At 45.2% G+C, this 13,572-nt stretch overlaps 1 protein-coding gene across 1 annotated transcript in view; it reads right to left on the bottom strand.

Annotated features, from left to right (window-relative positions):
* The window catches only part of ICE1 (interactor of little elongation complex ELL subunit 1), a 60,114-nt gene extending 49,383 nt beyond the window's left edge, over positions 1-10,731 (bottom strand). The window contains exon 1 of the mRNA XM_079788272.1: positions 10,441-10,731. Coding sequence (XP_079644398.1) covers positions 10,441-10,521 — 81 coding nt within the window. The 5' untranslated portion in view covers positions 10,522-10,731. The remainder of the gene's footprint in view (positions 1-10,440) is intronic.
* Between the last annotated feature and the right edge of the window lie 2,841 nt (positions 10,732-13,572).

Here is a 13,572-nt window from a genome sequence, read left to right as displayed (position 1 = left end):
AACAGGCTGGCAGGGGAGCAGTTAGATGTCAATCAGGCTGGCAGGGGAGTGGTTAGGGGGTAATCAGGCTGGCAGGCAGAAGCAGTTAGGGGCAATCAGGAAGGCAGGCAGGTGAGCAGTTGGGAGCCAGCAGTCCTGGCTTGTGAGAGGGATATCCAACTGCCCCCAGAATCGGGCCTAAACGGGCAGTCGAACATCCCTCAAGGGGTCCCAGATTGGAGAGGGTGCAGGCTGGGCTGAGGGACACCCCCCCATGTACGAATTTCATGCACCGGGCCTCTAGTTCTAAGTAAAAGTCTATACAAATTAGCAATCAATAGTGATAATAAAATAGACATTTTCAAATCTGCAGTCTTCATAAACTTACTTCCCAGACATCCTTGCTCAGGGAGGTACTACAAGATGTGAACAAGCTTCACCAAAATCATGAACAAACCCACAGAGAACAATGTGGAGCACAAAGCAGAAGTAAAGAGACTAGGAAGGCAGCTGAGTACTAGATTAGAGTTGAAGGTTCAAGAGGGAATTTTTCCCTTAATAAGAAAATGATACAATTATCTGCTTGAATGAAAGCTTTAAAAGGCAGAGAAGTGCAAGTGAATGTACATAGTTGCTTTTCCTCATGCAGTTAAGTTACAATTTTTTGATAAAAGTGACTCTTTCTCTTTTTCCATTCTGTTTCAAGTTCTTTGCTAGTTGATCTCACTTTCCCCACCTTGCTTCCAGATGCCATCTGTAATGTAAAGTGCTATGCAAGAGACATTCCAGAGACCTCAGTCCTAGTGTCACACATAGCTGGATTCAAATTCCTGTTCCTCCACTTTCTGGCGCAGTGACCTTTGGCAAATTTACTTGACTTTTCCCTGCTTCAGAACCATTTCTAACTGCACAGATGAGGAGACAAACACTAGGAGGTTACAAAACTGGCTTGCTATCAGGATTAAATAGGATGAGCCAAAGTGTTTAACCCAGCCCCCAGTATAAGTAAGCACTCCTTAACAATTTTAACCCTTTGCACTCGCTTGCTTTTTTCTCGATTCCTTTATTCTAATGCTAACCGTGTCTAGTCTCACTCGACATCCGAGTGCAAAAGGTTAAGATGAAGAAGTTGAATTAAGGATATAATCATTAACCAGAGGAAACAAGAAAACACAGAAAAGGAAAAGTAATTGTAATTTATTCCAGAGTTTAGCTCTGAATAACATGTAGTTAGGTCAACTCCCATAGTGACCTAACTGAAATCATAACTACACTGAGGATGGGGGTAAGGGGGAGCGGAGAAGGGGTGCTCAGGTGTGGTGGGGTACAGGGCAGAAAGAGAGCTCAATATTCACTTTCCAAAGTCAGAAATCAAATGACCTGCCTAAACATGAAAAACAATAAGTAGCCAACAGAAGTCTATTATTTTAACAATATGAAAGTTCATTATGAAATACACACTAAGCAAGTAATTAAAAGTGCTGTCTCGGAGAACCAAGATGGCGGCATAGGTAATCACCTATACTTTCTGCCTCTCACAACCACATCAAAATTACAACTTAAAGGCAAAACAACTACCACCCAGAACCGCAGGAAAGCTGGCTAAGTGGAAGTTCCACAACTAGAGAGGTGAAGAAAGCACAGTGAGACTGGTAAGAGGTGCCGAGGCACAGAAAGTGCTGGCACCTGGATGTGCTGCTCTTTTAATTGGGAGGGAGATATAAGCTCCTGCTTGCTCTGAACTCCAGTTCCGGGTGAGACTCTGGGGGACCCAGACACATATGGGGATAAACTGGACTGTCTGGCGTCGGGACAGGAATGCGAGGGAGGCTTTCTCTCAGAGGTGCTCACAGAGATCATTGTTCCTGCACAGGGGTGTGGGACTCAGAGACCTGGGGACCTCTCCAGTGCAGGGCTGACTGGCAGCCATTGCTGTTTGCTTTGCCCTGGTGATTGATTCCCAGAGACCGTGCCCCTCCCAATTTACAACCCCATCCAAGCTGTGCACATTGGCTTTTGCATATGAATGGCCTGTCCTTTCTCCTCCTAAAACCTGTCAAACTGCAGCTGGGTCAGAGAGCCCCAGAGATTCCAAAAGAAGGTCCAAGGCCCGGCAGCAGCAGCCTGCCTTGCTTCACAGCTGGGCCTCGTCTGGGCACTTCCAAACCCCATACAAAGAGGAGGAATCTGCAGATGTCCCTGTTGCTCTTGCTGGGCGGCCCCAGACAGGGGCTGATCTTGCACCTCCTTGGAGATCCAAGAGCCAGTGTATCCAGTGGTCAGAGTGAGACCATACCAGATTAAAACTCTTCACATCCATAAGAGACACACTCAAGGGACAGACTCAGTGAGCACCAAAGCCCCACTGAAGCAAGTCCTGCTCCATAAGGGTGTCTCCTGCGCAACAGATCTTCCAGTGTAGACACAGCTGATCATCACAGCCAATTGGCCTGGAAGTCAATTCCTCCCAGTGATACCAACAGCAATCAAGGGTTAACTACAACAAGACTGTGCAAATAGCCCACAAAGGGGTGCACCAACAGTGTCCACCTCAGGTGACTAGGAAGGCTGAACCACTGGGCCCTATAGGACACCTACCACACAAGGCCACTCAATCAACTCAAGGAGACTTAGCAGCTACCCAGTACATAGAAACAAACACAGGGAAGCAGCCAAAATGTGGAGACAAAGAAACAAGTCACAAATGAAAGAAGTGGATAAAAGCAAAATACTGGATATAGAGTTCAAAACCACGGTTATAAGGTTACTCAAGAATCTTCTAGAAACCTCCGAGAAATTTAGTGAGACCCTCAAGGATATGAAAAATGACCAATCAGAAAGTAAGCATACACTGACTGAAATAAAGAATAATATACAGAGATCCGACAGCAGACTAGAGGATCCCAAGAATCAAGTCAAAGATTTTAAATATAAAGAAGCAAAAAACACCCAACCGGAAAAGAAAAAAGAAAAAAGAATCCAAAAATATGAAGATAGTGTAAGGAGCCTCTGCGACAACGTCAAGCGTACTAACATCCAAATTATGGGAGTGCCAGAAGAAGAGAGAGAGCAAGATACTGAAAACCTATTTGAAGAAATAATGACAGAAAACTTCCCCTACCTGGTGAAAGAAATAGACTTACAAGTCCAGGAAGCGCAGAGAACCCCAAACAAGAGGAATCCAAAGAGGACCACACCAAGACACATCATAATTAAAATGCCAAGGGCAGAAGACAAAGAGAGAATATTAAAAGCAGCAAGAGAAAAACAGTTAGTTACCTACAAGGGAGCACCCATACGACTGACAGCTGATTTCTCAACAGAAACTATGCAGGCCAGGAGGGAGTAGCAAGAAATATACAGTGATGAATAGCAAGAACCTACAACCAAGATTACTCTACCCAGCAAAGCTATCATTTAGAATTGAAGGTCAGATAAAGAGCTTCACAGACAAGAAAAAGCTAAAGGAGTTCATCACCACCAAACCAGTATTACATGGAATGCTGAAGGGTATTCTCTAAGAAGAGGAAGAAGAAGAAAAAGGTAAAGATAAAAATATTATGGACAACAAATACATATCTATCAACAAGTGAACCTAAAAATCAAATGAATAAAAAACCTGATTAACAGAACAGACTGGTAAATGTAATAGAATCAGGGGCATGGAAAGGGAGCAGACTGACAATTCTCGGGGGGAAGGGATTGTGGGGGGTGAGGGAAAAGATTGGACAAAGAGCTTACACCTATGGACGAGGTCAGTGGCAGTGGAGGGGGGGAAAGGCCTGGAGTGGGGTGAGAAGCGGGTAGAGGGGAGCTATGGGGGGAAAAAAGAGGAATATCTGTAATAATCAGAACAATAAAGATTTTAAAAAAATAAAAGTGCTGTCTCTTGGGAAGTGGGAATTAGGGGAGCTAGGGGGTGGAGGCTGCTTACCAAATCTTATATATCTAGCTGTATCTCTAAACTGTGTTCATGTATAACTAATAAAAACAAAAACCTAAATTCACAAAACATAGCATTATATAAGAAAAAATGTGACATACTAAATGAACATGACTTCTTGGTTTCCTATAACATCCTTGTCCCTGACTTTTTTTCCTAAGGCCTGGTTGAGTGGCAATTCAAAGTTGGTCAGATACAGCAGTGTCCTAATAAAACATTCTATTTTCTTCAATCTGATTCAAATGTCACTGATGTTGGGTGCAGCCAAGGTCTCCAACTAATGAATCTTGGAGCTGTGAACGCTGAGCAGTCTGAATCTAGGTGGAAGGCCCTTGGAGCCCCGCTCCTGACCCACTTTCATTCTCAGGTGTATGCGCAGAGCCCTATCACCCTGCCTCCAAGGAAGGAAGCAAGGTTCAGGGTACTCTTCCTCTCCAGGAAAAGTGAAGGTGGTTGGTTTCTTTGATTACTGTTTTTCTCCCAGCAGCCCTGCTCTCTTCTGAATTTCTATTCCGATGTCTATTGGAAGGCTCAGATTTAGTCTCAATTCTCTCTCCTCTCCTTCCACAATTGCCATCTTTTGTTTTTCTTTGCTCTCTGGGTGAGTTTCTCAAGCAATGCTTTATATTTACTCACTGGGCCACTAACAAATCCAAAAGGAACCCATTACTCAGACTTTCTGTTCCCCATTCATTCCTTTTCTATAGTGTACTGTTTTAATTTTATCTATACAATCTCCTCCTGAATGTCACAGAATATGCAACACTGGAGAAAAAGAAATCCCCTCGTGCTTCCTACCTTCCCTTCCCTTCTTGGGGAAGTGGAATCAACACAGTGACTGAGCACGGAAGCTGAGGGGAGCAGGCAGCAGGACAGCCCTGGCAAGGAGCAAGCCAGCTGGCCTGGCTGAGGTAGTTTACAAAATAATACTACTAAATGAGTAAAACCTATGGATACACAGCAAATCAGTAAATAGATAATTTGGGGAAGAGTAAATTGTCTGCGTCAGTACTACTCTAACACTATCATTTGGGGTGGGAAAATTCTTAGTTGTGGGAGCAGTCCAGGGCACTCTGGATGTTTGGCAGCATTCCTTGCCTCTCCTCACTAGCTGGCCAGAGCACCCCCAAGTTGTGTGTACAAGAAAGAGTCACCACATCAGGCCTAAGACTGCTATCCTTACAAAAACCTGCTTGCAAGGCTGGCCCTTGGCTGGAGTCTGGGAACTTGGAATTCTGGAGGGTTCCCACCCCATCCTTTCTGCCTGGTCTTCCATTACCCTTACCTTTGACTTTTTGTGCCTAATCAATCACAAACTACTTTCTCCCATCCAAGCCTCTGCACATGAAATGTTCCTATCCAGAATATTTTCCTTATATCTCTTCCTTCTTAATTAACTACAAATCATTTTTCAGACCTGTTTAGGTTCACTTCCTTACAAAGCCTTCAGTTCTCTCCTAGATGCTCAACATACCCTGTACATCACCCAACACAGCACTTACTGCATTAAGTTTATAGTCTGGTTGCTTTCTCACTCATCTGTAACCTCACCTAGAACACAAGCTCCATGCCTCTTCTGTTCTTGACTGTACTCCCAATATACCATGGCATCACCATTATTGATATACCATTATTGATGCTCAATAAATATTTGCTAAATGAATAAATTATAATTCTGTGAGCACCCCTGTATAATATAACCATTTACAAATCAATGTCTTTGGGGGCATATGTGTGAAGCTCCAAATTATGAAGTTCAATCGTTGACAATTATCAATGGGAGTCCAGCACAAGTTTACATAAATTACAGGCTCAAATCTATTCTGAAGCTACCAGTATTCTAGTTACATTAGCTAAACCGTATAACCATGTGCTTCAAATTCTCTTCTGGAACTCCAAGAGTTAAAATGTTTGGCTCTGCAATGAATGAAACTGGTAAGAAAAAATAGGGGGGGGGGGAGGGGTGCTTCTCCTTCATAATAATAGAGACTTATGGCAGCTTGACTTAAAACCACTCAATTTAAGACTGCTTTACTTGTGCATATTTTCAGGGTAAGGTCCACATTGGTTTGTAACTAACAAAGTTTGACAACCCATATGGACATTAAACTGCAGATCCCTCATGAACCATTACAATCAGTTAGGCTAAAAAAAAAAGATAAGGTAATATGTGAGACTACAATCAAAAAAGATGCATAAAATGTGGTAATCTATACTTTTCTGAACTATCTACCATATTCAACCACTAAGAAAAAGAGGACAGGGAGGAAATGAAAGGAGATTCCCAGTGTAACAAACAACTGTTCAACTCAGGACAGGAACAGTTTGAGTTCCCATTACAGCTCAGAATGAAGTCACAGGACTGGGGCAAATGCCTCCTGCAGGGAAGGTGCTTGTAATATACTGTACATTTTCTAAGATCCAGTTTTAGTGTGTTAAAACTACACAGTGAGGTTATCTTCTCTCTGTATGGAACCTCTTAAGTTTCTCTCTTGCATGACTTTGACTGAAACACAGAACTTGCTGTAGTCAAGATGCAGAAACATCTTTCCTAAGGTGGTTACTGACCTCCCACTGACAAATGCAACTGCCTGTTCTCAATTCTCATGCTTTCCAAAACTGATTTCCTATGCACTTCCTATTGAACTATCTTTATCTGTTTCTTCTTTGCTCACCATTCCATGCTCACCTTTGTCATTACCCAGTTACTTTTTCTTCACAGAATGCTCATGATAGCATCTAGTCCCATGAATGGCCACCAAGGTTTTCAAAGTTTTTATTTTTTATTTATTTTTTAAGTGACAGAACATACTCTTCCATTCCCATCTCTCCCCAAATAAAATTCTTACAATGAACCCAGCACCCATCTAACCTAGATTCTTCTCTACTTTCTTGGATATATGTTAGGGTGCCCTGCAGGCACTGTGCTTCACAAACAACAAATGTGAAAACAGTTGAAACTCTCCAGTTCTGACATCACTCCAAAAAAACGTCAGCCCCACATTCCCCATACCTGTGGTGCCTCAGTTTCACTTTCTCCTGTCTCTCAGATTTTAAATCTCAGCACCATCAACTCCCTAATTTGAGATCTGTCCACTCTGCAGTTGCTCGTAATCAGAACCTTTCTCTCCTCCAGGCCCAGGCTCAGAAAATTTCAATTAATTTGGGCTTTTGTTATCACTAGTATGCATTAGTAAAATAATTTACCAGAATTAGTTGCACCTCCTCCATCCATCCACCTGAATACCACTACCTGTTATTTTTACTGTAAGCACTGCTCTTGTGTGGTAACTATGCAAAACCCTTCACCACTCCCTAACACTGACAGAAATAAGAATAAAATATTAAGGTGGTAACCATTCAAGGTCCCCTATAATCCTCCATGAATCTATTTTTCCATTCGTACTTTGCAATATTAAAGATTTGTTCCAGACACTCTAATCACCTTCTTCCCCTAAAAAGGCATTTTAAGCAACAGAAAACCCAAATGCAAAGATGTATCCAGATCTAGGAAAAAGGCCTGCAAACTAAGGCCCTTTGCCTGTTTTTGTAAATATTTTGATAGAACACACCAGCACATTCCTTTAGTACTGCCTGTGGCTACTTTTACACTATAATGGCAGAGTTGATAGTCATGAACAAGCCCACCACCCACACCCCCAAATATTTATGATCCTGCTCCTTACAGAAAAAGTCTGCAGACACCTGGGTTTAGAGGTTTAACAGAATTACTCCTATTGCTGTTTTGAGATCCAACAGTGGGAATGTGGCAAGGGTGGAAGGAGGGAGACTCCTTAGGAGACTACCGCAAAAACATTCAGGCCATAGGTTTTGGTGGTTCACACAAGTGTGGAGGCAGTGGGGATTGAGAGAAGTGAACGGATAACAAAGGCAGAGCCAATAGAACCAATTAATAGATTGGATGCAAGTTTGAGAGAAAGAATGACATGTAGTTTCTGGCCTAAGCAACCAGGAGGATACAGTTGCTACATTTAAGCAAGATGGGGACTACTGCACAGCCATGTGGTGCAGTGGTTGAGCGTCCACCCATGAACCAGGAGATCAAAGTTCAATTCCGTCAAGGCACATGCCTGGGTTTCGGACTCCATCCCCAGTAGGGGGTGTGCAGAAGGCAGCTGATTGATGATTCTCATAATTGATGTTTCTATCTCTCCCCCTCTCCCTTCCTCTCTGAAATCAATAAAAACATAAAATTAAAAAAAGATGGGACTATGGGTAGACCAGATTTCTGAAGGAAGATCAGAACCACAACTGCAAAGAATAGGTCACAGCAGTTGCTTTCCTATACAAAGCCTCCAATGAAACTATCTATTCTTTCAAAGTATAAGTAAAAATCCTTGCAATAGCTACAAGGCATAATCAGGCCCTCCTTTTCCTGGCTTCATCAGATTCCCTGACTGCTACAGATTGGGTCCCACAAAAACTTAATATGTTGAAATTAAATCCCCAATGTGATGGAATTTGGACTTGGGAGCCTTTGTGAGGTGATTAAGTCATGAGGGCAGAGCCCTCATGAATGGAATAATGTCCTTATAAAAGAGACCCCAGAGTACTCTCTTCTCCCTTCTGACATGCGAGGACACAGGCAGAAAACAGTCATAAACCAGGAATCAGACCATACCAGCACCAAATCTGCCTGTGCCTTGGTCTTAGACTTCCCAGTCATCAGAATTGTGAGAAATAAATTTCTGTTACTTATAGGCCAACCAGTTTATGGTACTGTTATAGCAACCCCAAACTAATGAAGACACCAACATTCACTCCACCCCAGATACCTGGTCTCCTTGCTATTCTCAAGCACACTGAGCAAGCTCCTATGTCAGGCCTCCATACCAGATTTTACCACTATCTGGGATGCTTTTCTCCCAAGATATCTACAGAGCTTATTCTCTCACCCCTGCCCCAACCCCACTCAAGTATAACCTTTCCTGTGAGGCCTTCTGAGCACTCCTTAATTATCTCAGCCATTGGTCCCTTCCTCCCCCACTTGTCATCCCCTCTTCTCTGCTTAATTTGTCTCCAATGCATTTATTACCTTCTCATGTAACTTGATTAATGTCTCCTATCCCCACCTCCTAGAATGGAAGCTCCAAGAGAGCAAGGCTATTTGTCTCCCGTTGCCCCCGCCCCACACTGCTGTAATCACTCTGCCTGAAACACAGCACGTGATCAATAAATATTTGAATGAACTGACGCAAAGAATAAATAGAATTTATTAATGATTCCAGATAATTTCACCCATGTTCCCAGGATTTGACAGGCAAAAAATTAAACCATGTTGCAAAAGCCTTATATACAACTCAATTCAGTGATTTTATTATGAGTTCTCCTATTCCAGAGTGGCGGTGCAGAACTCCCTTTTCTCCCTCCCCTGCTCTCAACAATTAAAACGTCTGAGATCAGGTCATCATAACACACACACACACACACCTACCTTTCCTTAGTGGCCTATTAGTCCTACGGTCCTTTTTGGTCTCATTTCATCAGTACTGTATTCTCCCCTCTGCACCATGCCCACACCACGTTCTGCTCCTCAAAACCACCGTGCTCCTTCTCACTTCAGTAACCTTTCCACCTGCTAATCCCTCTATTTAGAAAGCTCCCCCCACACCTATTCTATCTAGTCTGCTGTTTCTCATCAAAATCTCCCAATGTCACCTCCTGAAAAACACCCTGCCTGCCACCTCAGCCAAGAGACAAGACCACCATTTCAACTCCTCCTTTATTTCCTTTCTAAGACTTAGAACCTTATAAAGTCTTACTTGCACACGTATATCTTATTCATGAGAGCAGATCTTACCCATCTGCGTCCCTCGTACCTAGAACACTACAGAAAGTAGGGGGTGACTTAATTACCGTACATTTCGTAGGTGAAGGTGGACAGCTCCTCTCTACTATTAAAGACACCGGTAGTAAGAAGTTAAAAAAAGCCACCCGACATCGGACAACTAGGAGGGTCTAGCTGGAAAGGAGTCCCCTTGGGACTATTTCCACTACTTCCCTGGACCTGGAGCCAGACACTAGCAACTCCTGTCACTGTACAGGGCAGTCCACGCAGCCGTTAGACTCCCGGTACCTGCATGCCATTCGTCGCGTAAGATCCTGCCTCCAGGCAAGAAACATTTAAAGACGGGCCAGAACAAGCAAAAATCTTAACCTTGATCCTATCACTCACCGACCTAAATGTAAGCCCTGGGGGGCCCTGAGGCTGGGTAAGTGGTGGAGGGGGCCCTCCAGAACTCGCTTACGCCCCCGCCCCCCCCCCCCCCCACCGCATCCCCGTATAGGAATCCAGAGTTCCAATCCTGCATAAAGCAAAGGAAGCCGTTCCCAAAACAGCTGCAGCAGAAGAGAAGGGAGAACCGGGGGCCAGGGAGAACCGACGGGCGGAGGCGGGGTGGGTGGGGGAGGGGGCAGGGAAGCTTCCGCCCAGCCCCGCGCCTCCGGGCGCGCCCACCGAGCCCCTCCGCGTCCTCGGCTCCGGGAAGGCGCCGCACCTGCTGCAGGGAAGCGCAGCCCTGACACCGCGAGAGATCCGCCGCCCCAGGCGCCGCCGAGTGGGTCTCGCCCGGCATCATGGTGCCGCCTCCGGGCCCGGTGGGCCCGCACGCCTCAGGGACCCGCGGCCTTGGCCCTGTACTGCTTCTGCTGACGTCGCCGGGGCCGCCGCCTGCCAGGCCGCTTCCCGCCGTGTTCGGGCGGGTCCATCCGTGCACAGAGGTCCCCGTGGAGCGGGCCGAAGGCTCTCCCAGCTAGAGCTGCCTCGGGCACTAGAGAGAAACGCTCCCCGGTGCGGCCCCCGACGCGACGCAGCACAGCCAGGACCCGCCCCGCCCTAGCTCGCCCCGCCCCTCGGCACGGCGTGTAGCTGCCTCAGGTTGCGCCTGAGCAAAATAAGGGGCCCAGCCATGCTGAGGCGGCGGGGACCACGCCCACAGAGGAAAAGTCAGGCATAGCAGAGGCATCGGAGGAGCCCTCCCTGTAATGTTTACTGGTTCATATTGTATTGCCGGCCTGCTGCGTGACAGACTTTCCATGGGCACCTAAAACATTGAACGAAAGGGAGGCGGACCTTCGATGACGTCATTTAAGGCGCCGCCCACACTGGAAGGACCTCACCCAGCCAGGGTCTGTGTGCGATTTAGAACTAGAAGGAGCCGCGCAGTCCGAGTCCGGCCAGGTCCGGGGGCAGCGGGGTGACTACAGTTCCCGAAGGTCCGCGCGGCGGGCAGGGCCCTCTCGGTTCCTCTGGCCACGCCGGGTGTGCTGGATCGCCTGGTCACGGCCTTCGATGCCCCGGCCTAGGCCCTCTCTTCCCCCAGGAATGTTTTTTTCTCCGGGCAGCTCCCCCTGCCTGCTGTCCTGCTGTGGTCCACTTGCTGTCCAACACCCCGCTCCCCTCCTGGGTCTGCTTTCCAGACCCATCCCTGCGACCCCGCCACCGCTCAAGGTCCATAGTCAACCCCTCTACCAAGTCCCATTTAATACCTCTTGGGAGGGGACACACACACGCAAAATCCTCCCCGCTGGCCGCAATTACTGGATAAGTCCAGGCTGGAATCCTTTTGTTTGAACTGCAGTTTTCAGTTGTCTCCAATCCCTTAGCCACCGCCACCAGAATCGCAGCTTGTTTCCATCCCTACCATCGGAAACCAACCTGGCTTCCCGAGTCTAGTTATCTAAATTCTCAGCATTCAATACAAGCATTGCATGTGTTAAGTAGACTTGCAGACTTTACCAGCTTCTTCTCCTAAGTCTTTAGTATGGAGATTGCAACTGGAAACTCCCCTTCCAAGAAGGCAGCCCGGATTTCTTCCCTTGCTTACACATTCTGGCTGACAGCTAGATTTCCTGTCTTTGACACCTAAGGTAGACCAGTACCTGACTGAGAAAGTCTACTGACTGATGCACTTATCCGAAAGCAGAAAACAAGAGTAGTGTTAAAAGGGAAAGGAGAGCCCGGCTGTGGTGGCTCAGTGGTTGGGCGTGGACCTACCAGGAGCCCTTCTTAGTAGGCACCTTCTTTCTCAGGGTTCACATGACCCTTTGGAGAAAGGGGAGAGGAGGCCTGTGTGGATCCCGATGACTTTACATTTCTGGCTCTGGTCCCAGGAAGTTTCACAGTAACTCTTTTTATTTAAGGTTTCTTAAATAAGTACTTTTTCTGGAATACCTTAGTGAGGGAAGCACCAGCTTGCTGTACAGCTTCATCTCCCTCTACTCTGTCCACCTATACCCACTACACACCTACCGCTGCCAGAACTCAGGACTACCGCTTCCTTCCTGCTTTTGCACACCTGCCGTTGTCTTCCCTTTGCCTAGGGAAGTCACCTTCCTCCCAGTTCTACATGTGGTGATCCATATATCCTAGATCCCACATGTTACCTCCACATCCCCAAGTAATGCCTGCCTCCTTTCCAATCCTTAGCCCTGATTTTTATAACACTATGTTTTGACTTAGAGTATAGCGATTTTTTATGTCTGAGAGGTGAGATTTCCTTTTAAATCTTGCAAAGTGCTGTACATAGTAGATGCTCAATGAATGGATCAAATTTGTTTCGACGAATTGAAAGGCTAAAAAAAGAATAAACACTGTTAAAAAATGAAAGTGCATTTGTTTCTGCTACCTTTCTCAAAATCAGTTCTTAAGACATTTAAAGAAAGTAACAAAAGTCTTGTTTGTGTAATGCAGGGTGGGCCCACTGTATGTAAAGGGATTCACAGTAAGTATTTCAGGCTTTGGGGGCCATCCAGGTCTTTGTTGCATGTTTCTCTTTGTCATTTTTTGTTTTTTAAAGAACCCTTTTACATGTAAATATCATTCTTACCTTGCAGGCTATACAAAAACAGGTGTGGTTATAGGAAATAGATGAAACTGATGTAGGTCACTAGTTGAGGAATGCTGTATGTTACACTGTTTCTCATTCCCACATGGGCCACTGTTTTGTCATTGTGATGGAAACAAACAAACGTCTCCACTGCAGAAAGTAGTGAAAGATGGCTTTGGAACCACACTTCTGGCTTTAAATTAATTCTTAAGTTAGTGATCTCTTTGATCTTTTATTTTTATATGAAGGATTAGCTGTAATTTAGGTGAAAGGTGACAAATACAGGGCTGAATCCTTAAGATCTACTATACAGAGAGTAGTTGTTAATTTATTTAGGGCATCTTCTATTTTGGAAAACTGAAGAACTTTGTGCTTTTTGTCAAAGTGTCCTAAGACCTGGAGGGAAGTGTAGATTTTGAACTCTGATTTTGGGGCTTCCCTGCGCCTCTAGAGTCCATAGAAGTCTCAGTTCTTGCCCCACACCCACATCATCACCTTCCAGATGGTTGGTAACTTCTTGAAACAAATTCATTAGACCATAATATAATAGAGATGTGACTGAGTATTTAATTTATTAATATATGCACCCACTGAAATGGCTCATAGATGTGTAGAAGCCAAGGAGGTTTTTAATCATGATTCAAAATGGATAGCTATTTATTCTTAGCTTTATGAAGAGCTACTCTTTCATTTGATGAATTCACAAAAAAGAAAAATAAGCTACATGTTCTTCTTTCTTGTAACCCCTCTCCCCCCTCCCCAAAACCCCCAGAGATGTTTTATAGAGTGGTTTGCAATGCT

This window comes from Cnephaeus nilssonii, assembly GCF_951640355.1.
Source record: "Cnephaeus nilssonii genome assembly, chromosome: 2".
Classification (NCBI taxonomy): Eukaryota; Metazoa; Chordata; class Mammalia; order Chiroptera; family Vespertilionidae; genus Cnephaeus; species Cnephaeus nilssonii.
Note: the sequence above shows the minus strand (reverse complement) of the source record. Positions and strands in the feature narration are given on the sequence as shown.